This window comes from Plecotus auritus (genome assembly GCF_963455305.1).
Source record: "Plecotus auritus genome assembly, chromosome: 2".
NCBI classification, from domain to species: Eukaryota; Metazoa; Chordata; class Mammalia; order Chiroptera; family Vespertilionidae; genus Plecotus; species Plecotus auritus.
The window spans coordinates 197,030,138-197,057,923 of NC_137771.1; the positions used below are offsets into that span (position 1 = coordinate 197,030,138).

Consider the following 27,786-nt stretch of genomic DNA (forward strand, 5'->3'; position numbering starts at 1 on the left):
TTCTAAGAAACATGAATGGCCCAGGACCCTATCATATCCTTGTGTAAATTTCCTGTTTAATAAACCACTTTACACTGAAAGTGATGACTTAGAAGGAAAGGGAAAGATAATGCAATTTATAGTTCCTTTTCATTTCCTTACTCATAAGTAGCTGAAGATAATGTTGGCAGAATGTGTACACATTGAGAAATAAAATAGAAAGCAATTGAGTTAGCCTTATTCAGTGTTTCCACTGTTCTAATAAGAAATAAATGCTAATACATGTAGGAGCTACCAAGTACAAATTGTGGAATTTTGGTTGTTTCCACATAAAAGTGAAACACTCTTTTATTTACATTTAAAGTAGGCATTGCATAGTATAAAGAACAATAAAATTATGCTAGTAATTTAAAACTTTAATTTTCTTTACTTAAAACATTTAATAGAAAAAAAAACACTATGACAAATCAAAAGAGAGCTCCACATTTTCATATTACACTGGCACCACCAATTATGTGGCAAGCCCTGATAAAGACTCTATTTCCCAGCATCTCTTGCAGCGAGGTGTGGCCATGTGACTTACTGCAAGCAGATTCCTGTGGCAGCTTCAGAGAGCCATCCCGGGAGATAGTGGACTTGGGCCTTTGATTCTTTTTCCACCTGCGATGTAGATTCTACCATTTTAGGCCTTGAGTTCAAGAGCCACCTTGTAGGGTTGGTGAAACAGTGAGTTGGAAGGTACCAGGGTTCCTGAGGGCTTTTTGAAGCAGAACCACCATAAAAGGCGAAGACTGTGGGAGGCCAAACTTTTACAGGCTGTGAAATGGAGTTCATAAAATGGCTCCTGTGATACCTATATTAGTAACTCGATAAAGCCTAGATTGTTGTTTTTATTGTTTGTTTTTTAATCTATTATGAAAAAAATATTCTTCATATTTTTCTTTAGAATAGTTCAACACACTCAAACCATCTAAAGTTCCCAGCATGGGGGTCACTGCTTCAAGTCTCCACTTTAGTCTGCTCACCCGGCCATGCTTTTTATGAGCATGTCGGTGCTAGCTGATTCAGCTGTTTCTATTGTACCTATCACAATACAAGATTATCTCTGTCAACTGGAGAGGGAGTTTTTAAATCATTTAGACAAGCAAAAGATTGATGCCTTCAAGTAAATTTCAGCCCTAAGAAAAAACAACATATTCCTCTGCAGAAAGTCTTAGTAGGACCTTGTACAGAGGCCTGGAGATGGCTCTTCTCTGCCAGTTCCTCACCGTCTTGTTCATGATTAAATCGATAGACTTTAGGGAGCTTAGAAATTGGCTGACTTTCAACACCTATTAAAAAGGTGCAAGCTTGCAAGAAAACCTAGTCAATTTTCCCTTTATACATTAAATATTCTGTAAACTCTTATCTTTAATCTGTGCAGTAACGAGCTTCTATTGGTATTTTATTTTCCCCTCTCGGTCAGGGTGTAACTTTCCAAAGTAGATTAAGGATGACAATGATAAGACGCTAATAGCACCATTATTCATGATATGCCTGACTACACCACTAGACTGTGTGAATTATTTGAGAGCTAGGACTGTCTTTGCGCTTCTTTTTTTATAGCTGGTGGCTGATGCATGGCTGGCACAAAGCAAATGCTCATTAAATGTTTGCTTAACTCATTAACAAATGAATCAAGGGATGAATATGTAAATGATACAATTTTAGCAGATGCTTATAAAGCCCATTTTAAGATGCCCAAAGTTTTAAGAGTTTGTTGGGGGTGGGGAGGAGTGGAGAACTGTGGTGGTGGTGAGGAGGGTGTCTATGAGTTTCAGTTAGGATAAACATTAGTGATGAAAAACCTTAGCCTTCTACCCTGCATAAATTTACCACAAATATAAGACTGTCTCAGGCTTGAGGTCTAAACCAAATGGTTCAAGTGACCCTCTATTAGGAGGAACTTTTTATTAAAAAGTGACAGTACCCCAGCTCAGACCAGCTTTGACCAAAAACGATGGTGCTGGCTCCAGGATCGCATAGAACTAGAGACCTGAATGTTGTTGGGCCCCTGCTATCCTTCTCTCTTTTCTTCCCTTTCTCTCCCTTCCTACAGAGAGGCTTCTTCACAAGGTGAACGACACCACGGATACTGGAAGCTCTCCTACCTGGAGAGAAAGGTCTCCTTCCTTCATTTCAGTTTGAAAAATGCCAGGAGAGAACTTTATTGAATCACTTGATTGGAACTGACTTGGATCACACATCCATTTTCTGGACCTTTCATTGTGGCAAAGGAGGAAGGTCATGACCCCAAAGGAAGTGGAGAAAACTGACATGGGCACCGTGGGACCTGTGTCTAGGCCACTGCCTAGTCAGACCTGATTTGGTTGTAACTGACAGAACTTGGTTAGGAAAAGAAAAGGAATGAGTGTGTAACCGAAGCGCATTTGTGAAGCTGGCCTCAGAAACAATGGAACCAGGCCCCCTTTCTCTTTCTCTTTTCTTTTTTTCGCCTCTACTTCCCTATGCATAGGGTCTCACTTTCCCAGACTCACCTTTTTCCGTGGGGCTGGAACCACGGAATGGCTTGAGGTCCTTGCTTAGACGCTCTGCAACGGATGCAAATCTGAGTTGTGCTCTAGTTTGGAAAAGGCCAAGGCAAGGGAGGAAGGCTTTGGTATAGCCCACGATGAAGGGAACAGAGGCACTCGCAGGTCTGATTGTGTGCTGGGAGGGTTCTGCTCTGCTCCTGGAAGCCAAAGCTGACCCACCAGGACCTGGCTACCCTGTCCAAGTGCTCTCTCATCTCCAGCAGTCCTGGGCCTCCTCATGCTTCTGAAAGGTCTCCTCTACGTGCATTTTTTCAGACCCTTAGTTGAAACATGCGTAAACAAGAGAACCCAGGTGACTCTTCCTTCTGGCTTAAGCACAGGATTATTGTCTAGAAGGCTTGGGGAAATGAGCAAGTGACTCCTTTTTTACCCAGCTTTGTCTTTGTCTCTATATATTATGTTTAATAGATTGGGGAGGAGGGGGACAAATAAAATAAAGAACAAGGATTTAGCTATCAATACTCCCAGAGTTTCACACTCCTAACCAGGGGCTGTTGGCATCAAGAGCGACCCCCAACACAAGGTCTCCTGGAGATAAATGCTCCTGTTTGGACTGAAGCAGAATTGTAATGAGGAGCAGGCTGAACTTCAAACCCCCAGCCTTCCCACTCCATACCTTTTCTCCTATCATAACTACTTTTGACATTTTTTCATAAACCATTTATTATAGCTATTTTTCTTTTTTAATCCTCACCTGAGGATATGTTTTTATTGGTTTTAGAGAGAGAGGAGGGAAGAAAGAGACAGAGGGAAACATGGACATGAGAGAGAAACTTCAATCAGTTGCTCCCCATATGTACCTTGACCCAGTATTGAACCCGAAACCTAGGTATGTGCCCTGACCAAGAATCAAACCTGCAACCTTTTTGGTGTATTGAACAATGCTCCAACCAACTGAGCCACCCAGCCAGGGCTCTGATAAGCATTTTCTTATATAATTCCATACCAACATTACTGAAATTTTAAATATTTCAAATAACTTTTAAAAAAACAACATATTAAATTGATATATTGCATTCTATTTTGGGGGAAGCCATAATAGAATGCAAGACAATAATAAACTGTTCTTAAAACACTTCTGGAATATGCAGTCCAGCAATTCCTTTCTAGGAATTTACCTTAAAGAGATCACCATGTGTATGTGCACAGATTTACCTATAAGGATGTTCATGGCAAAATTACTTAGAAAAAATGTAAAAGGGTATCAGGATAACCAAGATATTCTTGGGAACTCTTTGACTAAACCATGGTACATCCAAACAATGGAAGATTGTACCGTTATTAGAAATGTTGTTTTAGAAAAATAATTCAAGAGATAGAAAATGTTCTCTACATATTAAGATTTTTTTTATTTTTTTCAAATTTTTATTAAGGTATTATATGTGTACATATCTTACCATTGCCCCCCCACCCCACTCCCATACATGCCCCCCCCCAATGTTTTGCATCTGTTGGTTACTCTTATATGCATGCATACAAGTCCTTCAGTTGATCTCTTATTTCCCCCACCTCTCCCTAACCTTACCGCTGTAATTAGACACTCTGTTTGATGCTTTACTGCCTCTGTAACTATCTTTTGGTTCATCAGTTTATAATGTTTTTCATTATCACCAAATGAGTGAGATCATGTGGTATTTTTCTTTCATTGACTGGCTTATTTCACTTAGCATAATGTTCTCTAATATTAAGATTTTTTAAAGCAGGTTACAAAACTCTATGTAGAATGTGTTAGTGGTTTTGTTTTAAAATAAAATGATGACCAAGAATATATAAAAAAGAAATCACTCCAATGATGAAATGATGGGTACATTTTATTTTCATATTTGTATTTTTCTACAGTGTTCAAAAATCCCCTATTACTCCAGTTGTGAGGCTAGATCAACAGCATCAGCATCCCCTGAGAGCTGTCAGAAATGCAGAATCCCAGACCTGCTGGGTCAAAATGTGCATGTTAACAAGGTCCCCAGGTGATCTGTATGCACTTTCCAGTTTGAAAAGCAAAGCTGTATATCACTCAACATAAGAGAAATAACCGTTTTACTTAAAGAAAGCCCCAGACTGTGATAACTGATGCTCCTTGCTCTTTGGGAGGTAATTTGGATATGAAGCATAAGTGATGCTTACCTCGCACAACCCTCTAGAAGTGGCTTAACATTTCCACATTTTTCATTTCAACAATGGGGCACGGAGCAGTGACAGGTCCCTCCGTCTCCATTCCCTCCCCCAGCCACAGGGCCACAAAGCCTGAGCTCTCAGAGTCTGCGTTGAGGTAGAGAAATATAGATTCCTCAAGAGCTGCTATTCAAGCCACAAGCAGCATGTGCCAATGTTCCCCCCACAATCCGGGTTCAGTCTCCCTTCGGCTGCACATCTGGCCGTCACACACTCTTTTGTGGGGACATCTCAATGGCAGCACTGAGGCTGCTTCTCCCCGGGCCAGCCCCACAGTGGCCTCCCTGTCCTCCCAGCATGTGATGTCATGAGCACGAATGTCCTGCCAAACATTTAAGATGTTGCAGTTCACATTGTGTACAGTGTATAGAGAAACACTGACACGCAAGTTTGAAATTTAAAAAAACACACACACAGGGCAAGATACAACCAAACCTTGTTCTATTGTCATCCCACACCACCCATCCAGCACAAATATGTGACTTGTATTCTTCAGTACACAATCTTCTCCCTTTTTTGTTGCCGTCTTGTAACTAGCACCCCTAGATTCAGAGATTCCCTTGAAACATTCTTTTTCTAATTTGGTTTACATTAAATTCTTGGAAAGCAGGAGCTAATCTGGTCCATTTCAAACTGAGGATCCCCTGCATGTGGTTTTCCCAGAATAAGCCAGAGTGGAGGGAAGCTGGATGTGACTCTCAAAGTCATCTCCCTGCTGAGGACCAGCCAGGAGGGACAAAGAGGGGGAAGGCATGAGAAGAAGCCTGTCCCTCACTGCTTCTCCAAGTGTGGCATGGGGACCACCTCATCAGAATTAGAGGGCATGCAATAAAAATGCAGATTTGGGGGTTCCCACCCAGAGTTCATCTCTGGAGGTGAAGAGGGTGAATCTGCATTTTACCTGTCTTTATAGTAGTGATTCTTAAGTTGGCAAACTAGGGCTTTAGAGTTAGAATTACATTGAATTTTAAGTCTATAGAGTGGCTATCTGACCTTGACAAGCTAAACTCTCTAAATCTCATTTTCCTCACCTATTCAGCGGGGACTGTGGAATCCTTAAAGGTGTGAAGTTCCTGGCACTAACAGGTCTCAAGAACATGAATTCCCTTTTCCCTATTATTCAGGTAGAGCACTTTGGGTCTGCCATTTTACCTGCGATCAGAGTCATTGTCTTCCACCCGGTGACTATTATTGACACTGTTATTGCCAGATTCTAATGGAGCTCCAATAAGAGCAGATAAAATCATCAAGGCTGAATCCCTCTTCGTGGTTACTGAGGCAGACCTGTTGTTCTATACTGTGCTGTCCAATCCAATAGCCACAATCCCCATGGGGCCACTCAGCACTTAAGGAGTGACCAGTCCAATTGAGATGTGCTGTCAGGATCAGATATACACAAGAATCTAAAGGTTTCATACAAAAAGAAGGGTGTAAAATATCCCATTAATAATTGTTTACATATTAATATAATATTTTGGCTGTATTGGATTACATGCAATACATTAAAATTAATGTCACTTGTTTATTTTTAGTTTTCTTAAGATTGGCCCTAGAAAGTTTTAAATTACATATATGGCATATATATTTCTACTGAACAGATAGATATTTCTCTTTCTCACACTGGAGTTATGACCTACAAATGGAATTCCCTAGTTTGGTCAGCTAGGAGAGATCTGTGGTGTCTCTTCTGCTACAGGGAAAAGTGGGGCTCATGGAGCACACCCCTCCCATGAGAAAGCAAGCAGCAGCCTCAGGGAAGGAGGTGGTTGAGTTGGCACAACCATCTGTAAGAGAAAAGGAAAGAGACTCAACACTCTGATTCAAGCCGGTGGCTATAAGGAGGGGGGGTATGGGGCCAAAGCTTTACATGCCCTCCCCCTTCCCCAACACCTTTGCTCCATTCATGGTCACAATCATTATCACCTGATGAGTTTTTTAGTTAGGGAGGGTCCTCCATATAATCACATGACTTGTGTCCTTACAAAAATGATATCATAACGAGCAAATACTTTGATCAACATGAGGATTGTCTTTTCTGCATAAGTAATTGAGAAATAGTTTCCACCAGGTTATAGTCTCCTAATGTACACAAATATCTACAATAATGACAAGCCCAAGTGGATATTTCCAAAGAGGAAATGTTTGCCAATTATCAGGCTATCAGCTAATGAAATTAGTATTGTTGGAAAAATACTGCCAAAATAGGTTATACTCTGTGTTTTTGGAGCACAATCATAGCTTGACAGAGTTTCTGGAATAGAAAACAAACAAAAATCAACTCAATGTGTCTGTCTTTGTCCAAAATTTCCAAACATCTATGAACAAAATGTACTTAAGTATTATTACCTTAAGGTTCAATAAAAAAAATTTTTATACTTATTTATACCTACCCAATTCCTTTACTAAGGGTTCAAAGTAGATGTAAAAAGTTTAACTGTGTAATGCTTGACACTTGGTTTCTGATTGCTGCCCATTCATATGTGACTTAAAGATGCCACTAATTTCACGCCACTCACCTAAGAAACGAGCGCATCTAGGTTACAACTTTTATGACCACACATTACCACCGTGATACAGTGAGTAGAATATAACTTGTTAATTATTCAAGGCAGTGCAGAATGACTTGTTCTTGCATCACTGATCAGGTTCCCTATAAAGTACTAGAGACTAATGAAGTCAAGTTTTTAAGGCAACAACATGGGAGGAGGCTGTTAAGACCACAAAATGCCAGACAGGATGCTTTTCTAGACCTTTGGCTTTGGAGCCTGACAGAGGAATGGGCCTCCCCCTCTAGTTGTTTACAATCAATATGCGATACCTCTGGATACAACAGAATACTAAAGGCCAGTTTTGCAGACAGTCTGTTATTTTATTGCACAGATTTCATTTGAGGAACAAAATGCACCATGAGTGTTTGGAGAGTCTGGGGTCTCAGATACTGATTCGCCGTCAGTGTTTACACCCGTAAAGCCAAATTCGACAGTACAATTTATGTTAAACAGTAATCACTTCAAGATGGCTAACAGAATAAAAACAGAGACGGGGAAAATAGCTTTTAAAATGTGTTAAGTTGAAGTATATGCATGTGTAGAATTAAAAAGTACATCAGACAAACTAGAAATCAAAAACGTTTGTGGAATGCCAGTTAGAGTTATACTTACGTGTGCTGTTATTTATCATATAATGAAAGTCTATTTGGTTCATTTCCTTCATACTGAATTGAGAATTTCAGGAAAACCATGGTTATAAAAATGATCAATCTTGAAAAAATATGTACAGATAAATGTAAAATCACAAACTAAAAAAAAAAAAAAATTTCCCACCCTTTGCCCTCAACTTAAAAAAGGGAAACTTTCCCATGGAGGGAAAGTTCCACAACTCCCTTCCCTCCCCCACCCCATGTCCCCAATTCTATCTTTTTCTAGCTTATGACTAAGTGACCTCAGAGCTGAAGAGGAGGCAGGGAACAGAGAGGCATCTTTATGAGGCTCCCAGTGTCATCTGTAACAACAGTTTGAAAAATGTTTTTTATTTCTCTCCCCCATACCCAGCTCAGCAATGTTTGCAAGATATCTGAAATTTAAAGAGAGAGAGAGAAAATACATAGAGGTGTAATTTTTATGGGCAAAAAAGAATGCCCAAGAGCTAACAGTGGGCAAAACCATGAGAAAACCACGTGGGCATTATCTGAGCTAAAGATTTATTTTTTAAGGCAACAAAATGGGAGGGGGGTGTTAAGACTACAAAATGCCAGACAGAATGCTTTTCTAGACCTTTGGCTTCGGAGCCTGACAGAGGAATGGGCTTCTCCCATCTGTGGTGAGCAAACCTAGGGCCCTGGGCCCAGCATCTACAGCACCTCCGTGGGTAGGCCGGCAGCTCTCTTATACGTGGGCACTCTTGGCGTGAGTGGGGGAGCTCGAGCCCGAAGAGTAGTAGAAACGGTTTTCACCAAAGGCCTGCGCATCTCCAGAGCAGCAGAGGATGACACAGCCACCCACAAGGCAGAGAATGGCACCAATCCAGCCCGCGTACAGCGAGTAGCCAAAGCTCACGATGGTGGTCTCTTGGTGGGCGCACACAGGGAACCAGATGGTCGCAACAATGGCGCAGAGAGCTGGGGAGACATGGAGAAGGCTGTGAGTGGGCATACCCATCACACACCAAGCACAGTGGGCGGAATACACTTCACTCCACACACACATGCCGCTGGCTTCCAACCAGCTCCAGAAAACTCCATACACACAGCTCTGCCACCCCCTACAATCTGAACCTAAAGGTTTGCATCTGTAGAATAAGTTGACCAAAAGCTGGTGTCAAACTAATAAGTCCTTACTTTTTCAACAGGTGAGAGACAAGGAACTCCAATGTAAAAACCTAGTAATAAATCACTTAAGTCCAAAAATATGTATTTATATTTGTTTACATATCTTGACTTTATATATCTAGAGTTATAATTCTATTATTGCACTTAACTAATTGGGTTATATTTATCTCTTTACATGTCTATTTTCCATTCCAAGTACTGAGTTCCTTGACAGCAGGGAACATGTCTTATCTTTGTAAAATCAGTGTTTAGCTAGTCCGTATGAAGCCCATAGTATGTGCTCAGTGTATATCAGTGGAATGACTGGACGAACTGAGCTATCCAGAAATGAGAATCAAGATAATGCCCAATTCAATTTCCCACTCTATTTTTTTTTCAATTTAGTCAATCCACATTACAAAGACCTAAAAAAGCTAAGAAAATTCTCTTACTGTGGTGAATTATTGCTAGACATCTGTGGAGTCTCAGCTAAGAGTTTGCATTTGTGTTATGTTGTTCACAATCACAAAAATCTCAGCACACAAGTCAACAGTTCTTGGAGCAAAAGAATTTACCCATCCAAGGATTTTATGGTAATAATATTTGCTGTCATGGATCACAATGGTAGAAATGTATGGTCCTGCACCAACCAATCTAACTTTCAGATTTGGTTTAGATTTTAAAGAATAAATTAAGAAATCACCTCTATCTCATTTAGTTTTTCCCCTCCTCCTAAACAAAGTAGCAAAACAAGGGCAAGCAGGAGCCTATACAGACTTGAAACTCCTTTAAACCTCTAGGCCAGCACTGTCAAATAGGTTAGAAATGAGCTACCTGGGCTACTGACCATTTCTCATGAAGCTTATGATACTGAAAAAGCAAATTCTGAATTTTAATTCATTTAAATTTAAATGACCACATGTGGCTAGTGGCTACTATACTGAACAACACAGGTCTAGACAAAGTAACTCCATAACTTCCTTTGTTAACATCTAATTTTTCACAACTATAAGCAGGACAGAAATTTTAGTTAAAGCTTTAAGTTAGAATGGCATATTAAGGTTGACAGATCAAAATAATAATAACAATAATGAGGTTTCCAATGGTTAGCCATAAAGCCTTCAATAAATTCTAGAAAGGTATTTCAATGTTTGCTACCTGGGGTACCCTTGTCACTTTCAACTCAGCAAGCTTCTTCTGATTTCTACTCATACTGAGTGATTTTCTAACTTCCCTCTATACCCACAGAGAAGAAATATAATTTTTCTTTAACACAACACTCAAATCTAATAGCACCATATATTAGTTCTAAACTAAAGAAAAGCTTTACCCATTCTCAAAGACCTTTTAAACTATCACGTTTCCTTTTTTGTAGCTTGTAAGATAGGTTTTTGTTGAAAACAGGTTAAGTATATACCCACATAAGCTGGGTTTAGATACACCTAAATAGATGTGATTCCTATACTTAAAAAATATAGATCCCAAGAAGAAGTCAGAGGGAAAAGTAAATTTGGGTTTGAATGGCTCAGATTGGATAACAGCCTAAATTCACTCCATTAATTGTAAACTAGTCACATATTTCAGTTTATATAGACTACCTAAAAAGCTAAAATCTATCCATATTCTAATGGATGCCTTTTTCCTAAAGAGTGAGGCCAATCATGCCAGCTTTTGTAATATCCTAATAAAAGAGTAATATGCAAATTGACCATCACTCCAACACACAAGATGGCTGCCCCCATGTGGTCAAAGGTGGCTGCCCCCATGTGGACACAAGATGGCCACCACAAGATGGCCAGCAGGGGAGGGCAGTTGTGGGTGATCAGGCCAGCAGGGGAGGGGAGTTGGGAGAGACCAGGCCTGCAAGGGAAGGAAGCTGGGGGAGATCAAGCCTGCAGGGGAGGGCAGTTAGGGGTGATCAGGCCGGCAGAGGAGGGAAGTCGGAGGTGACTGGGCCTGCAGGGAAGGGCAGTTGGGGAGGACTCAGGCCTGCAGGGGAGGGCAGTTAGGGGTGACCAGACCTGCAGGAGAGGGCAGTTTAGGGGTGACCAGGCCCGCAGGGGAGGGCAGTTAGGGGCAATCAGGCTGGCAGGGGAGCAGTTAGGCATCAATTAGGCTGACAGGGGAGTGGTTAGGGGGTGAGCAGGCTGGCAGGCAGAAGCAGTTAGGGGCAATCAGGAAGGCAGGCAGGTGAGCAGTTGGGAACCAGCAGTCCTGGATTGTGAGAGGGATGTCTGACTGCCCGTTTAGGCCCGATCCTACCGGGATCAGGCCTAAACGGGCAGTCAGACATCCCTCGAGGGGTCCCAGATTGGAGAGGGTGCAGGCTGGGCTGAGGGACACACACCCCTGTGCACAAATTTCATGCACCAGGCCTCTAGTTTTTGTATAAGATACCATGAGATATATTTTCTTTCTGTGACTAGAAAGTTCTCAAGAAGACCAGTGTTAATCAAATCTCCCCTTTCCAGCCCAGGGCTTTTAACACCTGAGATACAGGGCAAAGTCTTTTTCTTTCTCTTTTTCTGGCCACAGATTCCAAATCCGGCACTCTTGAGAACTGCTTGGCTATTCTCATGGTCGTACTCTCAGGGAGGCATAGATAAAAGACTTTTTTCTTTATCAGAGCAAGGGACAGAAGTAAAAAACTTCTAGAGTGTTTTGGCCAGAGAGAACTGCTCTAGTCTTTGTATCAGTACACAATCCAGCTACAAACCCTTAGACCCCCAAGTGAGAATTCATCTGCTATGGGCAAAGACAGCAAAATAGGGACTTTCAAACACCCAAGCGTGATTAGAGGGAAAAGGAGGGGAGTGTGAAGCTGAATTCCATAGGACAAAATGATTTGATTCCCAAACAACTGATTTGGTTCACTCAAACCAATATTGCCTATAATAGTTAACTGGCTTCCAAACAACAGTGTATGCTTATGGTTAAATTAAGTTTGATATTTTTTTACTCTTTATATTTAAACATAACACACACATAAGCAATCCCCACATTTCATGTAAACCTAACCTAACTTTCAGATTTGGTTTAGATTTTGTAGAATAAGATTAGAAATTACCTCTCATTTTATTTAATTCTTCCCCTTTTCCTAAGCAAACTAAATACACAAGGTTATCTTCATATAGGGAAAGAATCAGGCTCAATAAATATTCCAAAAGTAATCATCAATCTTGATTTTGAGTGTTTTGAGGGTTTTGTTAGATTTTATTCCAATATAATTATTAGAAAAAGGAAAATGTCTAAACATTTAAATAATGAACCTATAGGACTGGATGAGTGAATGGGTGAATAAATGGACAGACAGACAGATGAATGAGAGGTGGTCTCATTTCAAGTCTACTTTCCACTTTGTTCACACCAAAACTGACTTCCAAAATCATTATACCTTACTCATGACTTACCTCATTAAAGATTGCCTTCTTTTATAACCCAGGCAAAACAAGGCAAATGCACACCAGCAGGTTCTTTACTTCCTAGCAGATAAATGAACTCTGGGTGGAATTCCTGTGGTTCTCAAAGATGAACCACATCAAAACCACTAAAAGATGACAGACCGCCACACAACATGAAAGGAAATGAGAGGTTCACTGGAAACAGTGACCTTCAATTGAACTCACAGTGAAGAATGTTTACAAACTAAAAAAGGAGAATTTAGTCAATTTCAGCTGTGGTTTGAAGGGAAAAGGGGATCTATTTTATTTAATAAAGTTAAAAATCCAAGTCATTACTCAACTAAAAGATGTGAACCAATAGAACTGGCAATAATTTTTAACTTTCTTAAAGACATATAAGACCTGAGAGAGAGAGAGAGAGAGAGAGAGAGAGAGAGAGAGAGAGAGATTGTAAGGTCCTCTTGTTACTTAAGAAAAACTCTGTAAATGTTTTTCTTTAAAAGTCACAGTTACTTATAAGGTAAAGAAAACTGAAGAAACATAAAAGGAATTTTCATTGCTTTTCTCTTATGTCAACAGAATGTGTTTTTAAATTAAGTCTCTAAAAACAGGACAAGGGAGTTTTAATACTGATTTTTCAATTTGTTTTCTTTTCTACCTTCAGCTAATGCAATAGTTAACTGTACCGGGGCGAAAAAATCTGCCTTTTGTGGGGAGAGTACAAGGTGAAAATTGGGGATATTCTTAGCTTCAAAAACAAAAGGAGAGAAGGGAGAAAAAAAGCTTCACTGTGTAGATATAGATTCACCTGGACTTGGTCCTCTACAAGTAAAAATCGTTGCTCTTCATTGAATAAAATTGTTTGACTCTCTTGATAAGTTTCAAATAATGTGATACAAAGGTGTTTTTTAATTAATAGAATACACCCTTATTAAAAGTTAGCAATGATCTTGATGTAGCCAAACACAGAAAATATTTGGAATAATATAATGAAATAATTTTAGAGCAGTATAATGAAATAATTTTAGTCCCTTTAGGAATTAGATGACAAATAAGTGTGATGAAATAAAATAAAATTGGTACAGTATGTTTGGAGGTAACAACAAAGAGAAAGCCACACCACAGATAGACAAACAGACTAACAGGTGCAGAAAGACAGAAGAACACCAGACTGATATTTCTTCCTCCAGCCATGAGCACCTCTGTTCTCAGGTTTTGTCACTTTCAATATGAAGCACTGGAAGGATTGAAAGCATCATTTCTAACAGAAAGCAATATTTTCATTAAAATCACTTAAATTAATCTGGCTTATATTAGTAATACTGAAAAAAATGTTCCTTGATATTATAGCTGAGATTTGCTTCCAAAAAAATCTGGGGACTGGAAGAAAAGGGGAAATACATGGCTGAAGCCAGTTGGCCATGACTTGATCAATTTTTAGAATAAGTTTGTGTGCACGGTGGTTTATTAGACTATTCTCTCTACTCTGTGTATGTTTGAAATTTTCCATAATAAAAACTTATTTAAATCCCCCTCCATTTAACATTTTACAATGTATTGAACATCATCTTCTACAATCCATAGTATTATTACATACAGTCTAAATAGCAATCAGCATCAGCTTTTCACAAAGAGGCCAGTTAACTCAAGGCAACAAGAGATTCTAATGAGCTGTTGGTTAGATTCATATTTATTAATTGTTTCCTTATAACTTGAATCTAGAAAAAAGTTTTCTCTCTTTTTCATTTATCATTCTCTAAATTTTGACTTAAGAAAACATAGCTGCCAAAAGGCATATTCCTCTTACGTAGACTTTTATGACTATCTAATTTTTACAACGATCATCAAGTCAATGGAATATATGAGTACATTATTTTCCTGGCCTGCTTTCAGCACTTTTCCCCCTTTATTTCTATTCCATACATCATTATCTTTTTTTTCCTATAACCTTTTTTAAAAGTCAGTCTCATGGTTACTTGTTCATTTTAATCACAGAATTTAGAAACACCAGGGACCTCACAAAGCAGTCAATTCCTCCAATTTTACTGATAAGATCATTTTAAGCCACAACCATACTAAGATGCCACATCCTGTCCATTATCCATATGAAATTTGATTTAAATTAGGGATTTGTCTGTATAAAACTAATGAGTTTAGAGGAAGACTTTTCTAACAATTCTCTTAAGACCCCACAATTAAGGGCAACACCCAAGAATTCCCATTCCCATAAGACTTCTGATTCTGCATGCATGACAAGCTCAATCTGTCGCACATTTGCACACACCATTTATTTTACTACAATTTCATTATTAACCTGTAAGTTCTCAGTTAAAACAACTTTTTTCCAATACAAATAGGATTCCTGGGACCATATTTTGAAAAAGGAGAGGAGATTAAATGATTCCATTAAAAAGGAAAATACATTTCCTTTCTTTCCATTCCTACCCCATCTCCCCAAGAAAGACCCAAATCAAGTACTTTCTAACTTATAGTGAGATGATCATTAGACTGAATCAGAACTGAGCCTGAGTGTTTTCAGCTGAGTAGCTTAATGTGGCTTTTTATAATGGGACTAGAGGCCCGATGCACGAAATTCGTGCAAGAGTATGCTTTCCTTCTTCTGGCTGCTGGCACTGGCTTCCCTCTAGCACCCGGGACCTGGGCTTCCCTCGCAGTCCCAGCTTCGTCCAGAAGGTCGTCCGGAAAGATGTCCGATCTAATTAGCATATTATGCTTTTATTATTATAGATAAGCAAAAAACTCCAGCTATTGATCTCTATACTCTGGACCTGGAAATTATTATGCTAAGTGAAATAAGCCAGTCAGAGAAAGACAAATACCATATGCTCTCATTTATATGTGGAATGTAATGAACAAAATAAAGTGACGAACAACATAGAAACAGAAGCCTGGATACATGAAACAGACTCACAGCTGTCAGAGGGGAGGGGATTTGGGGGGCTGGATGAAAAAAAGGTGAAGAGATTAAGCAAAAAACAACCTTATAAACCATAGGCACAGACCACAGTGTGGTGACAGCCAGAGGGCAAGGGGGTGGGGGATAGGTGGAGGTGGGCAAAGGGGAGATAAATGGGGAAGAAAAGAGACTTTGCTTTGGGCGATGGGTACACGATGCAGTGTGCAGATGATGTTTTGTAAGTGTAGTTTTCACTTAAAACCCATATGGTTTTATGGCCCTATGTCACCCCAATAAATTCATTCAAAAAAAAAAGAACTTACGTATGTCAATTCACTATTCTTACTAACCTCAGAGGAAGGCATTGCTGTGCTCATCTTATATAAAGGTTTATAAACACTAAGTAACTGCCCCAGTTCGCGTAGCCGAGATTCAGGTAGTTGGTCTGACTCCAAATGATAAGACAAAGTGCAGATAGGTGTCTCCTGCTTCAGCAGGGGCTTGTGAAAAACCCACATTCGGCTCGCCTCAGCTGTGTTCTGCTCTGAGGAGCCTGCAGCTCCCTGAGCTGCACTTTGGGTTAGGAAGCCAGCAGCACCAGACTCCTGTTCCTTCCCCCACAGCAGGAACCAAGTCCTCACATCATTGAACTTACTCTGCTCAGAAGATAAAGCTGTTGGACAACAGACAACATGTTTTAAGCTTTTGGAAAAATAATTAAAGATCCTCAGGGTCACAAAAAAACGGATTCTAATTAACAGTGTTTACAATTTCCATACCAAGATTAACTTTGACACTGTTTCCAGTTCCACCTGGCCCCCTTTGGTCAGCGACCACATCTCAGCTGGAGTGCCATGGGTGACCCTCAGAACCCAGCGTGAGCCCAGCACGGGCTTCTCCCGGCCAGGGAGAGCGACAGAAGCCAATCCAGAGCAGCACAAAGGGAGCCTTCACTCTCTCGCGCTCCTCCCACCCTCTGCCAACAGGGAAAACAAGGCACTTGGGCTCCGTGGAGAGAAAACCTAGAGGAGACCAGCAGGTGCCACACTTGAGACAATGAGCTTTACATTTCCAGAGCTAGCTCGTTCCAGTCCAAACAACAGCCAACCCAAAGGCTGGTGGACACGCCTGAGAAATAAATCCGGACGGGGCAATCAAAGAGGAAGCAGGTAACCCTGGAAATGCAAGGCTGCAAGAGGGTAAGGAGCGGTGGTACCCTCCCTCCAGTCCTAACAGTGAGGGGCCAGAGAGGGGCAGCCCCCCTGGGGTTCAGATCTCTCACCTCCTCCATCGGCAGCAAACAGACTGAGGAACTCACATCACTACTCAGCCTCACTTTGCTTTCCTTTCTATGATTCTGAATACATTCCTCACCCCATTTGTAAAAGGTAAAGAAAGTTTCAAACAACTGGTTGTTATATTTTCAAATAACCCTTCTTATTCAATGGGACAGTTCAGTTGCTTTTAGGGATTTTATAAATACCAAGGTGTCTATGTGTGCCTTGCTTTTCTGTCTTTATTTTCCACAGGGTTTGAGTTTGGTTGTGTGGGGTTTTTTTAATGTATTCCCTTACTTATGGATATTCTGTGACACTTACATGGAAGGCCAGGATTTCTAAAAGGAACCCCTAACACAACGGACCCAGCTTTGGCTCTGCATCCTCAGAGCCCAAGAGAGAGCCTTCCGGACCTCTGTGAGAATGAGGAAAGTCACAGACACAGGCAAATGTCTAGGATGAGAAGGGTTTCTTCTGGTTCTACACACCAGTTTACTTGTATAGCTTTCTGAGGTCTACCTGTCGGAAAGGGAATCCAGATACAAAGATCTGACTGTCAAAAAGTATCCCTGTGGTCCCGGTCAGTGTGACAGGCAGTTGAGCACAGTCCTATGCACTGAGAGGTCACCGTTTTTATTCCTGGTCAGGGCACATGCCCAGATGCCCAAGGTTTCAGACTGCATCCCCTGCGGTGGGGGTTGGGGGGTGCAGGAGGCAGCTGATCGATGTCTCTCTCTCTCTCTTTCTCTCTCCCTCTACCTTCCTCTCTCTCTAAATCAATAAAAACATATTTTTTAAAAGTACCCCTGTGAGTTAGACGAAGCACTTGGTGCTGATTGTATGTTTGATGTGTCACTCCCACACACATTCTTTGTGACTGCAACCAAAATGTCCATGCCCAGATTCTTTTCTGGAAATCACAGTGGTATTCTGGTCTTTTCCCTCCTGTTAACACACACACACACACACACACACACACACACACACACAACCCACTCCTCAGAATTCTCCGTGGCTTCAGAAGCCCTGAAAACCTCCATCCCTTTGCCATCTTGTAAAGAGGTGCTGCTACCTCTCATGTCCCCTCATCTTACTGGTGTCACTGTGGGTGACCATCACTAAGTGGCAATGACCCGGACAGAACCCTGTTCTCTCACCCATTTCCCTCAAGCACATAGTCTGATACCAGTTTGGGGACAGGCATTCCTTGTCCAAGGAGACCTTGACTGTATATCTAACCCATAAGCACACCAGTTTCTCCTCAATGATGTATCAGTCCACTTTACAACAAGAGTTCTTAAAATTCATGTCTTCTATTAGGATTTAGAATGTGTTAATGAAATTAGCATTCAAGGAAAAAATAGAGAGAAATGAAATCACTGAAGAGGATGGAGCTAGAAAGACCCTCCCTAGGTGCTTAAATCAAGCCCTCTGTGTGTGGGAGCAATCAGCAAAACTGAACAAGCACATGCCATTTCCTGGGCGAGGAGTGTCCCTCCCTCCAATCCATGACCACCTTCTCTCCAACTCTCAAAACCCATCGCTGCTGGCTTCCTCTGGTCTGGCTTAGGTGTCTTCCAATGTGTGTGCACAGTGTGTGCAGCTCTTTAAGATGAGCACATGCCACACTCTATCTAGATGTCTGGGTACTCTCAAAGCATAGACTGACATTGTTCCAATACGCCCCAGTGTCTACAGTGGTGCCTGGCACTCAGCAGGTGCTCAATGAATAAAAGACTGAATTATCACCTAGTGATCTAGCCCTCTCGACATCTTACTTTTCTTTTTCTTTTAAACATATTTTTATTGATTTCAGAGAGGAAGGAAAAGGGAGAGAAAGATAAAAACATCAATGATGAGAGAGAATCATTGATTGGCCGCCTCGTGCACACCCCCATTGGGGATCCAGCCTGCAACTCGGCCATGTGCCCTTGACCGGATTCGAATCCCAGACCCTTCAGTCCACAGGTCGACACTCTATTCACTGAGCCAAACCAGCTAGGGCAACATCTTACTTTTCTATCGCCCTCCTCTTTCTCTATTCTTTCATTATACATTAACTGGCTTTATACCCAGAAATTCTGACTCAATGAACCTGCCGTGGGACCTGGGCACAGGTATTTTCAAAAAGGAATTCCCTAGTGAAGTCTGACTGAAGGGCCACTGTGTAACCCTTTTCTGCCCTTCTGGTCTCTTCCTTAGGTATTTCCTACCCTCAAAATCCTTTTTTGCCTTTTGTTTGTTAACTTATGATCATGTTCAGTGACCTCTGCCTCTCCCCCTTCCCACCTCCACCATAGATAGGACTTATCCCCATGAAACATAAAGAGATACACATTGAGGGGGTTCCATTCCACAGAGGATTCCTTGGCTTGCTTTCATGCACCTCAAACTGGATAAAGCAACAGGAAGATCTGACATTCATCACGTTTTTCGGAGTTGGGTGCCATACAGAAAGCTGTCTTACCCAGCAGAATGAGCAGAACCCCAGCCAGCTGGGCCCGCCGGTACTTGGCCACACCAGGCTCATGGCCCATGCGGATGCAGGGGAGAACTGTCAGCAGCAGGAGAATGGCCGGCAGGCCCAGGACTGAGGCTGCAATCATCAGGGCTCGGCAGGCCTGCACGTAGCCTACAAGCAAGAGAGCAGACAGGGCGGGTTAGACCAAGGGATCCCTTGGGTCCTGAATCCTGCCTCTCGGGAAGTCGTTACCACTTGCCTTCCTCCCTCTTGCCCATTCCAGGACTTAAAAGGAGTTAAATGTTGTCCATGACCACGTCACATGTTCAACTTTTAAAGTGATTCTATGACAAAAAAAAAAAAAAAAAAAAGGAGGTTGAGGGCTGGAGAGACTGAATGGGGATCCGATCCCAGGTTTAGGCCACTTGTCCAAACTTCCAGGATGAAGGGGCCAAGAGTCCAATTATTCTATCACCTTGTGAACGATTCAGAATAAAACTCAGATCTTCTAAAAAGCCTTCTGTGAGGGATGGGCTATTGGTTCCAGTCTCTTGTTGATATACTCAACCTGTATGACCTTGGGCAAGTTACTGAACTGCTGTGTCCTCAATTAAAGAGTGAAATAATAATAGTACCTACATTTCTCTAAAAGAATTCAACTAAGATTAAATTAGTTAATTCATGCAGTGCTTAGAACAGTGCCTAGCACATGCTAAGTACACTAAAAAGGTTAGCTATGATTAATTGGTGTTATTATTCCATTATCATCACTTTAAAGGCATCCCTCCAGCCCCACTGATTCCTAGAGGGCAGACACCTGGAGTTAACACAGTGCTCACAATAGACGATGTAAACATACAGTTATAAATGAAAGAATACCTGAGTTGAATAATAAGAGAGGAGCAAAACTACCAGGGCTTTATACTGTCATATAAAATGCCAGGTAACAACTTTATTAAGAAACAGATTACAATCTGTGCAATATTTATGTAAAATAAGTCTGACAAGATACTGGAAGAAGCTGACAAACTTAAATACATTGTTTCTCATTAAGACACTCTCCCTCCTTAAAAAAAAAAAAAAAAAAAAAAAAAAAAAAAAAAAAAAAAAAAAAAAAAGGCTGTATTTATTACTCTCTCTTTTTGGCTCAGAGCAAACTGGAGCTAGTGGCATGGCCTCCAAGAGGCAGAGTTAATGACAAAGTCAAAAAGCGAGCCTCATTTGCCCAGACCCTCAGACCAAATCTGGCCAGCCTGCCCTGTGCCCCAAAATGCAATTGCAACACTGTCTCTTAGCAGGATATGCCCTGCCAGAATTCAGACTCCACAAGGGTATGCTTCGGACCATTGTCCATCCCAGCTTCTTATGAATTAAAGGTAACTAATCAACCAAATAGCTATTGACTTGAACATCCCAAGAGAGCACCCACAGGAAGTCTGAGGCAGGATCTCTGACCGCAGCCCTATGCCTCCCCCCCCCCCCTCCAGCTCCCCCAGCTTGTAGGAGAGCCAGGGCTGACACATGGTTGGCTAGAAACTGAGGTTCTGCAATTCATGATGCAGGCTGTCCATGTGCTATGTGTCAAGGCCATGTCTGGAAATCAAAGATGGAGACTGAGCTCTGTCCCTGTCCCCACCCAAAGTACAAGGAACAGGGAAAGCAGGAAGGATTAAGCCCTCCCTAAAATGCACTCCCCTCGGTCAGAGGGTCTATGTTCTTTGAAAATAAACCACTCAGCACTGACTGCTTAGTAAACTTAATTTCAAGGAAAGGAAGCAGGGAATCGTTTTATGCTTCAAAGGTTCCTACAAATATCTTGCCCAGCTTTTAACAAAAAATTATAGCTACCTTTTATAGAGCATCTACTATATCAGAAGAGTTTTACATTTCTCATCTCGTTTAATCCTCAAAGCAACCCTGAAAGATAGGGGGTTGGTTTGATTTTAATTTTTAAAAGAAGACAACTGGGATTCTCAGAGGTTAGTCACTTGTTCAAATCACCCAGACTGTGAGCACGGGATCCAGCACAGGATCAGAATATGACCACGGTCTGCCTACACCAGCATTAGGTGAAGCTGGGTCCACACGTGGGTTCCCGGAACTCTGTCATTCTAAAAGCCCAAGATGGATAGTGAATGGAGGCCTGGCGAGCATTGTTCACCCCTGCTGTGTGCCAGAGCAATGCTGGTTCCAGGAGGGGATGCAAGGGAAGTAGGAAGCCGCTTCTATCTTCAGGAATTCCAAATGCAGCAGGAGACGGGGACTTAGGAACATGAGCAAAAATCAAGTCAAAATGCGCAGGAATGGGTAAGAACCAAAACCAGAGCAGCAAGGAGGAAGTGGGGGTGGTGGTTGATTCCGACGACAAGGACTAATTAAGGGAGGCTTCAGGGGTCATCAGAAAGGCTCATCCAAGAGGAAACACACACACACACACACACACACACGCGCGCGCGCGCGCGCGCACGAATCGGCTCTCAGACGGGCGGCGTGGGCCGAGTTACTTCGCTTGTTAAGGAAATCGGGATATGCCTCATGCCTTTACGTGAGCAGGGGCCCTGCGGGACATCAGACAATCATGTTCTATTGGCCAGGGCCGATACACCCGCCGGGCAGGGCAGAGATTCAGAGCAAAACCCGGAAGGGGCACCCGCGACCTCGCCAATCACCCAGCTGGCTCGAGGTTTAAATCTGAATTGGAACCGTTGCCCAGACTTTGCCAACCAGGCTGCCAGTGGCGATGGGACCCCTGGGCGGCGTCACTCCCTCCTCTCCCCGTTCTGAGATACAGCTGGCCGGGAGGGGGCGACCCTGGGCGGTGGGCCTTTCCGGGAGGGAGCCCAGTGGCCCTCCAGGAGCGCCGGCTCTCACCTAGGCGCCGGGAGCGCGCGGGAGCGGTGCGGAGGCGGGAGGCTGAGCAGAGCAGGCAGATGCTCGCACGGCGGGGGCACGGGTGGGGAGGTAAGACGGGCTCCGGGGGCTGCGGGAAATGACCCAGCGAAGCCAGTGGGCCCTGACTTGCCAGAGCGTGTCGCCCGTCCCGCGAGGACAGGGAAACTCGCTGGAATGGTTGCGTTTCTCTCTCTCCATCTCGCCTCTGAGGATAGAATCTAACGGGAAGGCAGGGCACCTGGCGAGGAGGCCTGGCCGGGAAATGAAGTCCTTCTGCTCAGGCGACAGTGGGAGCGTGGGGCGGGCGAGGAGACGATCATTAACATGGACTGAGTTTCTGCTATGTGTCTACGTCTCAGGTCATTAACGTTCCAGGGTGCCTGGGCCAGTGGCCACCCCTCTCTTCCCGAATTCCGGATAAGAGAGCTGAGGCTGAGAGGTCAAGTTCGCCACTGCCTAATTCCACTACAGCAAGGTGGGACTCAGGTGTCAAAATAGGCCCAATAGGCGCCCTCAGAATGTTTTGTCTAGCGGCCCCCCTCCCAGCCTGCCCAGAGGATGAGGGTTTGGGGACAGCCCCTTGCAAGGCGGGGGTCCTTACCCGGCAGGATGAGGATGTCCACCAGGGGCTTGCAGTGGTACAGCCCCGTGGCCATGACGCAGTCAGCCCACAGCCCCTTGGAGCCCAGCTCATCCAGCTTGCGGCACGTCGGGATGGTGTAGCCGCAAGTCACCACCCAGTCATTGGTGGACGTGGTGACGATGATACCGATCCAACCCACGAAGCTCGTGACGAAGCCCACAACCTGCAGGCACGTGGCCACCATCGCAGCCACCCCGGCGTCCCCGCGCCTCGGCCCTCACTAGCTGTGCCCGCGCCCCGGGCTGGACGGCGCCCACCCTGGTCCTCCCTCTCCCGCGCTCGCGAGCCGCTGGCCCTCGACGGCCAGTTGCGGGACGCTGGAGGCGGTGTCAGGCCACGAGAGGGTGCGAGCCTAGCTCCGTCGGCGCGACGAGGGAGCGCACGGCTGGGACAGCGACCCGCGCGCAACGCGGACTGGAGTGCGGCTGGGCAGCGCGCCCCCGCCCCCCCTCTTTAAACCCCGTAGCCCGGGCCGGGAGCACCAATCGGTGACGGCCCTGGGTCGGGCCGGCCAATCGCCGGCCGGGGTCTGGTGTGGAGGGCAGCGGGATAGGGAGTTGGACAATCACACAGCCCGGCCCCGCGGGCGTCTTGCAGTCAGTGTTGGAAAGTAAAAGAATTCTACCCAAGTCCAAGACGTGCAGAGCGCCCAGAGGGCTCGCGCGTCAGGCGCAGGTTCTATGTTGCCGGGAATTATTTCTCCTCTTGTTGCCTCTCTCATCTCTGTCCTCGGGTGTCCGCTACGCTCCATCCCTCCTTAACTTCTTCCCACCGGAAAGCAGGGAAGGCAGTCCTCCCGAGGGCTCCCAGTACAGTCCCTCCGCTGAGTTCTACTAGTTACTGATGAGCTGGGAATTGCCCTGAGGAGCAGACGCAAAGCATTCAGTAAACCATAGTTAGTAGTAGAAAGAAAATGATACTTTCTCTAGCCCCAAATCATCAGAGCTGCCATGACCATAATAATAGTGATAACACAAGCGACTCACATTTATCCAGCTGTGTCGTGCACTTTTGTGCATGCATTTATATTTATGTATTATCTCGTAAAATATCTCATTAAATAATTCTCCTAAAACCCCTTTATGGTAGGCATAACTGTTGACACATAATAGGCATGAAGAATGGGCATGAGAGAGGATAAGTTGCACACTTCACACAGCTAGGAAGAAGTAGACTCCAAGGGCCCATCTCACCACCCACCCTCCCACTAACCATTCCTGGTTACCACTTCCTGAAAATTACTAAAGGGCTCACATATCCCATTTCTGACACATTAAAAGCTGGGCTGACTGCTCTGGGCTCACTGTAAATAAGTTAATATCTGCACTCTACAGAGAATACTGCCTGGCCCAGGGTGCTCTACAAATGTAAGCTATCATCATCAACATTAAACCACCTCCTCTCCAGGAATTCAAATAGGGCCCATTATATGCACCTTTTTATCATGTAGAGAAGTCCTCCTTAGGCTACATTTATATTAAACAGCTTTAACTCCCTTTGAAACAAAGTGCATATCTATAATAATAAAAGCATATGCCCTGACCAGTTTGGCTCAGTGGATAGAGCCTCTGCCTGAGGACTCAAGGGTCCCAGGTTTGATTCCAGTCAAGGGCATGTACCTTTGTTGCAGGCACATCGCCAGTGGGGGGCGTGCAGGAGGCGGCTGGTAGATGTTTCTCTCTCATCAATGTTTCTAACTCTCTCTCCCTCTCCCTTCCTCTCTGTAAAAAATCAATAAAATATATTTTTAAAATAATAATAATAAAAGCATAATATGCTAATTATACTGGATAGCCAAACAACCTTCTGGACATCTTTCCGGATGTCCTTTCCAATGAAGCTGTGGCGGGGAGGGGGGGACGAGGCAGAGGCGGTTAGGGGTGAACAGGCAGTCAGGCGAGTGGTTAGGGGCAATCAGACAGGTAGGCAGAGTGGTTAGGGGAGATCTGTCAGGCGAGCAGTTAGGTGCATCAGGAAGGCAGGCAGAGTTGGTTAGGGGTGATCAGGCAGGCAGGCAGAGGCAGTTAGGGGCGATGAGGCAGGCAGGTGAGCAGTTGGGAGTCAGCAGTCCTGGACTGTGAGAGGGATGTCCGACTGCCAGTTTAGGCCCAATCCTGCAGGGATCCCTGGCAGTTGGATGTCCCCCTGAGGGTCCCAGATTGCAAGAGGACACAGGCTGGGCTGAGGGACTCCACCCCCACCCCGAGTGTGCCATTTTTGTGCACCGGGCCTCTAGTCTTATTATATCTATCACCAATCATGAGATTTAAAGATGTGAAAGAGTTCATCAAGCACAAGAACTTCCTACTCAGCACTCTAAGACATGTGTCATAAATCATAGGTACTGAGCTTTCCTGTAGCTATCCCCAGTGCCGGGATCAGGGCAAATCACCATGTCTTCTACTTTTAGGGAAGACTGGCCTGAAGGAGACCCCAAAGAAGTCAAGTGCACAAAAAGAAAAGGTCTGTAATAGATGACAGAGTGACAAGTACAAGGGCCACCATAATCACTAAGGAGAGCACTGGGGTCAGAATGAAAGCTGGGGTGTCTGCGTTCAAACCCTGGCTCCACTTAACTAGCTATGGGACCAAGTTACTTCATCTTTTTGGGCCCCAATTTTCTCATTTGTAAAATGAAAATAAAAATAGTGCCTGCCTCATAGGTTTCTTGATGATTATGTGAGTTAGTATACATATAGAGCTTAATACAATGTTTGATACAAAGTAAGTGCTCAATAAACCTGGGCTAACATTATCCTATCTAATAAAGAGGGAATATGCTAATTTACCATCACTCTGTCACAAAGATGGCTGCACCCACAGCTGAGGCCAAGTTCCCATAAGGAGCCTTAACAAGCAATCAGCAGGGACCTCAGGCCATGCCCCACACCTGGCAGGGCTTGATAGGGGACCTCAAGGTGCGCTTCCTGTCCTGATGCTGGGCTAGGGGACCTCAGACTGCTCCCCCTGCCCCAGCGCCAGGACGGGGGACCTCAGGCCGTGCCCCCCACCAGGTGCGGCTTGACAGGGGACTTCAAGCCATGCCCCCCACCCCGGCACCAGGCCAGAGGACCTCAGGCCGTGCCCCCCACCCCAGCACCGGGCCAGGGGACCTGAGGCTACACCACCCTGCCTGGCGGGGCTTGATAGGGGACCTCAAGGTGTACCCCCAGTGCTGGGTCAGGGGAACTCAGGCCACGCCCCCCACCCAGCGGGGCTTGACAGGGGATCTCTGGCCATGTCCCCCACCTGGCAGGGCTTGATGGGGGACCTCAAGGCACGCCCCCCCATTCTGGCGCTGGGCCAAGGGACCTGAGGCTATGTCCCCTGCCTGGTGGGGCTTGACAAGGGTGGGACTGGCCGGGTCTGGATCTTGCCCAATTTGGGGGGACGGCCAAGTCTGGGTCTCACGCGATTTTGAGGTGGATGTGGGTGGGCGGGGACTTGACTCTGGGTCCCATGGTGCGCCCCAGACTGACAGGAGGAAGGTTTTCATATACATTTTACTAATTTTCTTTCATCTCTGACACTTCTATTATAGAGAAAGGGCAAATAGCAATATTAAATTATTTTCTCTAATTAATTCCCTTTTAATGTGCACGAATTTCGCTCACCAGGCCACTAGTTATAATATGATAATTTAAAACTCTTGCTGTGTTCTTCCTGTATTCCTACAAGTTTGATTGTGGAAACTATTTTATTAGTGATCTATTCATTGTGTTTAAGAGCATTTCATCACCAGGGTCTATTGACCTGAATGTTTTCAGATATTTCCTTACAACTTTAAAAAAATAGCTATTGTACTAAGTACAACATAAAATATAAAACCCAAGCAACATCATTTCATTGAAAGGGCAGTTATAAAATCTGCACTCTTGTGACTCCATCAGCATTTAACATTCTAATGATAAAAACTCAACCAGTGAGGGCGGCAGACACCATTGTGTGAGACACCATTGCGTCGGAGACCAAGGCACGGCAGGTGACTACTTTCTTTTCATAAACTTCATTTTCTTTTTACTAGCAAAAAGAGAGTCCTCTTTCCGTGCCTAGTGCAGCCATGGCTCGTGGTCCCAAGAAGTATCTGAAGCGTGTAGCAACTCCAAAGCATTGGCTGCTGGATAAACTGACCGGTGTTTTGCTCCTCGTCCATGTACCATTGCTCACAAGCTGAGAGAATGTCTCCCTCTCATCATTTTCCTAAGAAATAGACTTAAGTATGCCCTAAATAGGAGATGAGGTAAAGAAGATCTGCATGCAGCGGTTCATTAAGATTGATGGCAAGGTCCGAACCGATATAACCTACTCTGCTGGTTTTATGGATGTCATCAGCATTGATAAGAGAGAATTTCTGTCTGGTCTATGACACCAAGGGTCATTTTGCTGTTCATCGTATCACACCTGAGGAGGCCAAGTACAAGCTGTGCAAAGTGAGGAAGATCTTTGTGGGCACAAAGGGAATCCCTCATCTGGTGACCCAGGATGCTCGCACCATCTACTACCCTGATCCCCTCATCAAGGTGAACAACACCATTCAGATTGATTTGGAATCTGGCAAAATTACCAATTTCATCAAGTTTGACACCGGTAACCTGTGTATGATCACCGGAGGTGCCAATCTGGGAAGAATTGTTGTAATCACCAACAGAGAGAAACACCCTTGTTCTTTTGACCTAGTTCATGTCAAAGATGCCACTGGCAATAGCTTTGCTACACCACTCTCCAACATTTTTGTTATCGGCAAAGGCCACAAACCATGGATTTCCCTTCCCCATAGAAAGGGTATTCACCTCACCATCGCTGAAGAGAGAGACAAGAGACTGGCAGCCAAACAGCTGGTGAAATGAGCTGACGTGACATGATTAGGAGAGTCTTGTACTTAATTAAAGATAATGCATCGGCGGGGGAGGGGGGAAGAAGATGGAGGAAATGGACATGCCCATTAAGATGCTAATAATTCATAACCTAAATTTCATTCCCCTTTCCTATGGGACTTAACAGCTAAATGAATATGACAGTCCCTTACCCTAAAGTCATTCTCACTTCAGCCTCTTCCTTTTTTAATATACCTGAGTTCGTTCATTGTACTTTACACTTTGTAACCAGCCATCAGCCCTGAAAAGCTCTTATTTCATTTATTTGTT

The 27,786-nt window shown here is 43.9% G+C and overlaps 1 protein-coding gene and 1 pseudogene across 2 annotated transcripts; one reads left to right on the forward strand and one right to left on the reverse strand.

Moving 5' to 3' along the window:
* Positions 1–7,597: 7,597 nt before the first annotated feature.
* On the reverse strand, positions 7,598–23,069 carry CLDN11 (claudin 11). The gene is made up of 3 exons (XM_080655127.1): positions 22,601–23,069; positions 19,114–19,278; positions 7,598–8,862 (listed from the first exon to the last, which is right to left on the reverse strand). The coding sequence occupies exons 1-3, from the start codon at positions 22,824–22,826 to the stop codon at positions 8,630–8,632; spliced, it is 624 nt and encodes a 207-aa protein (XP_080511253.1). The 5' UTR covers positions 22,827–23,069; the 3' UTR covers positions 7,598–8,629.
* Positions 23,070–26,702: 3,633 nt separating this feature from the next.
* On the forward strand, positions 26,703–27,489 carry LOC308241304 (small ribosomal subunit protein eS4-like; annotated as a pseudogene). Its single transcript has one exon. The product of its transcript is annotated as a small ribosomal subunit protein eS4-like (transcript).
* The last annotated feature ends 297 nt before the right edge of the window (positions 27,490–27,786 follow it).

Coding starts and splice junctions, on each gene's coding strand:
- CLDN11 (XM_080655127.1), bottom strand. CDS start 22,826: ATGGTGGCCACGTGCCTGCAGGTTGTGGGCTTCGTCACGAGCTTCGTG. Junction 19,279..22,600: donor GGACATCCTCATCCTGCCGG/GTAAGGACCCCC, acceptor TCTTGCTTGTAG/GCTACGTGCAGGCCTGCCGA. Junction 8,863..19,113: donor GGTTCTGCTCATTCTGCTGG/GTAAGACAGCTT, acceptor ATGTCTCCCCAG/CTCTCTGCGCCATTGTTGCG.